Raw genomic sequence first — 2,183 nt, 5'->3', positions numbered from 1 at the left:
ATTGGCTGCTTAGAAATTAAGTGTTAACGAGCAGTTGGACAGGTGTACCTAATAAAGTGGCCGGTGAGTGTATTTATTTATATGAAAATGTAAGTCAAAACGGTTTTGTGTGGCAGGGCACCTTTAGTACGAGACACGAGAATAAGAGAACACTATTTCACATGTACTGTTCCAGATTTGAGCCATTCCAAAATCCACTACATCAAAATCCACTGACATCAAAATCCACTGACATCAAAATCCACTGACATCTAGCTCAGTTCCCGACAACGCGTGTCATAATCAATGTTCCCGCCAAGTGGAAAGCAGAAACTTTGATCATAGAATCAGTTTAGTAATTGACAATGTGAAACCTGATGGATCAGAGAGCAGTGGAGCATTTTGACAACTTTTAACTCTGAGTTGCATTTGAACGTCAAAGGATTTGGCCGTGAGGTCACATGATGCTGTAGGACACGTGTCAAACTCGAGGCCCGGGGGCCAAATCCGGCCCCTCGCAGATTATGATCTGGCCCACATATCAATTTAGGTTCACAATACAGTTTTTTTCTCCCTTTTATCTGACGTCGTCATATGGACTATTTGTCACTTTTGCCGAAGTTTTTGCCACTTTTTGGATGCTTTGTTTTCTACGATGGCTGAGGAACTTTTCCTGACTTCTTTAGGACTTTCCTGCACCAAAAAGACTAGATGACGTACGCAATAACACAGTCAAAGATATTTGACTTTTTCATTGAACTACACACGTCTGGCCCTTGATGGGATTCTTATTTTCCAGTGTGGCCCTTAGTGAAGTTAGCTTAGACACCCCCGCTCTAATCTAGCTCTAATGTAGCATGACCTTATGAGACTGTGATAACGGCTAACTCCTATCATCTAGCTAGCTTTGTTTGGCCCTTTGGCAACTGACCAATGGGGATGGAGGAGATCTGAGTGTAGATGTCCAGCATGCGGTTGCCGTCCACATCCACCAGGTAGTTCCCCCGGCTCTCCTCGTAGTTACAGAAGAAGTTGACTGCACCAACGTTCTGGGAAGAGACATGTTTGGTATTAAGAAGACATACACACACACACACACACACACACACACACACAAATAGACACACATACACACACGGATACACATATATAGACCGACATACATACACACACAGACACAGATACACAGACAGACAAACGTACACAGACAGACATACATACAGACACACACACGCACACACACATACACACATTGCACAAGGCTCAAATATAATGTTTTGCATAATTTGCACTGTGTATGCTGCAGAAGGGAAAGAAATATTTGTTTGATCAACGCTGCTTTGCATTGCGCAGCCCATATTGCCATACTATGCTGTTTCGATTTTTTCCCCCACTCCTGAGTGTACTGTATTCCTGGATGTTGGACCCCACAAACATAGTTAAACAAGAACACGCACGCACGCCCACACACCCGCGCGCACACACACAGACACACACACCCCTCACCTGGATCTCTCCCAGCTGTTTTGTCAGCTCCTACAGAAGAAAAAACGTGTTAGTAATAACACAGGAAGGGAGAGAGTGTGTACTGATACTGATTTGTGTGTGTTTGTGTGTGTGTGTGTGTGTGTGTGTGTGTGTGTGTGTGTGTGTGTGTGTGTGTGTGTGTGTGAATTACTTGGGATCGTGGTCCAGGAACTGCAGTCTTCATGGAGGGTCCATTGAAGTCAAACTCCACCTGGGTCTGTGGTGCCGCCTTGCTGACATGTCTACAGCCTGGGGGGGGGGGGGGGGGGGGGGGGGGGGGGGGGGGGGGGGGGGGATCAGATCAGCGATCTGGTTATGGGTTAGCATGAACATTGCATTCTGATTTTAGAAATCTCTGGTCTTTAACTTTTGAAGTCAAAGGATGGTTTTGGGTGTGGCATGTTACAGTAGTAGTCCAGGTTTCGGATCACTGCCTTCTTAAGGTTCTTATGCATACATATCCCAAAATAAATGGAATTCTTGTTGATGGAGAAGTCAAATCCAGGAGAGTGGAACAGATACAGATACAGTCTTAGGGGACCACTAAGGTCTATATAAAGAGACTTCAGATCCAGTATTAGGGGACCACTAAGGTCTACATAAAGGAGACTTCAGATACAGTATTAGGGGACCACTAAGGTCTATATAAAGAGACTTCAGATACAGTATTAGGGGAC

The 2,183-nt window shown here is 44.8% G+C and overlaps 1 protein-coding gene and 2 long non-coding RNA genes across 5 annotated transcripts in view; 1 reads left to right on the top strand and 2 right to left on the bottom strand.

The window, feature by feature from the left end:
- The window catches only part of LOC117958635, a 24,107-nt gene extending 23,555 nt beyond the window's left edge, over nucleotides 1–552 (top strand). For both annotated transcript variants that reach the window (XR_004659765.1, XR_004659766.1), the window contains exon 3: nucleotides 453–552. This is a non-coding gene — a long non-coding RNA (uncharacterized LOC117958635). The remainder of the gene's footprint in view (nucleotides 1–452) is intronic.
- The window catches only part of abat (4-aminobutyrate aminotransferase), a 14,884-nt gene that overhangs the window by 6,653 nt on the left and 6,048 nt on the right, over nucleotides 1–2,183 (bottom strand). For both annotated transcript variants that reach the window (XM_034895124.1, XM_034895123.1), the window contains exons 3-5: nucleotides 1,658–1,755; nucleotides 1,486–1,515; nucleotides 911–1,028 (exon numbers count right to left, since the gene is read on the bottom strand). In XM_034895124.1, coding sequence (XP_034751015.1) covers nucleotides 911–1,028; nucleotides 1,486–1,515; nucleotides 1,658–1,755 — 246 coding nt within the window. The remainder of the gene's footprint in view (nucleotides 1–910; nucleotides 1,029–1,485; nucleotides 1,516–1,657; nucleotides 1,756–2,183) is intronic.
- The window catches only part of LOC117958634, a 12,745-nt gene that overhangs the window by 6,878 nt on the left and 3,684 nt on the right, over nucleotides 1–2,183 (bottom strand). The gene's annotated exons all lie outside the window — the stretch shown is intronic.

The sequence above is a fragment of the Etheostoma cragini genome, chromosome 15 (assembly GCF_013103735.1).
Source record: "Etheostoma cragini isolate CJK2018 chromosome 15, CSU_Ecrag_1.0, whole genome shotgun sequence".
Classification (NCBI taxonomy): domain Eukaryota; kingdom Metazoa; phylum Chordata; class Actinopteri; order Perciformes; family Percidae; genus Etheostoma; species Etheostoma cragini.
This window is presented reverse-complemented; position numbering and strand designations above follow the sequence as displayed.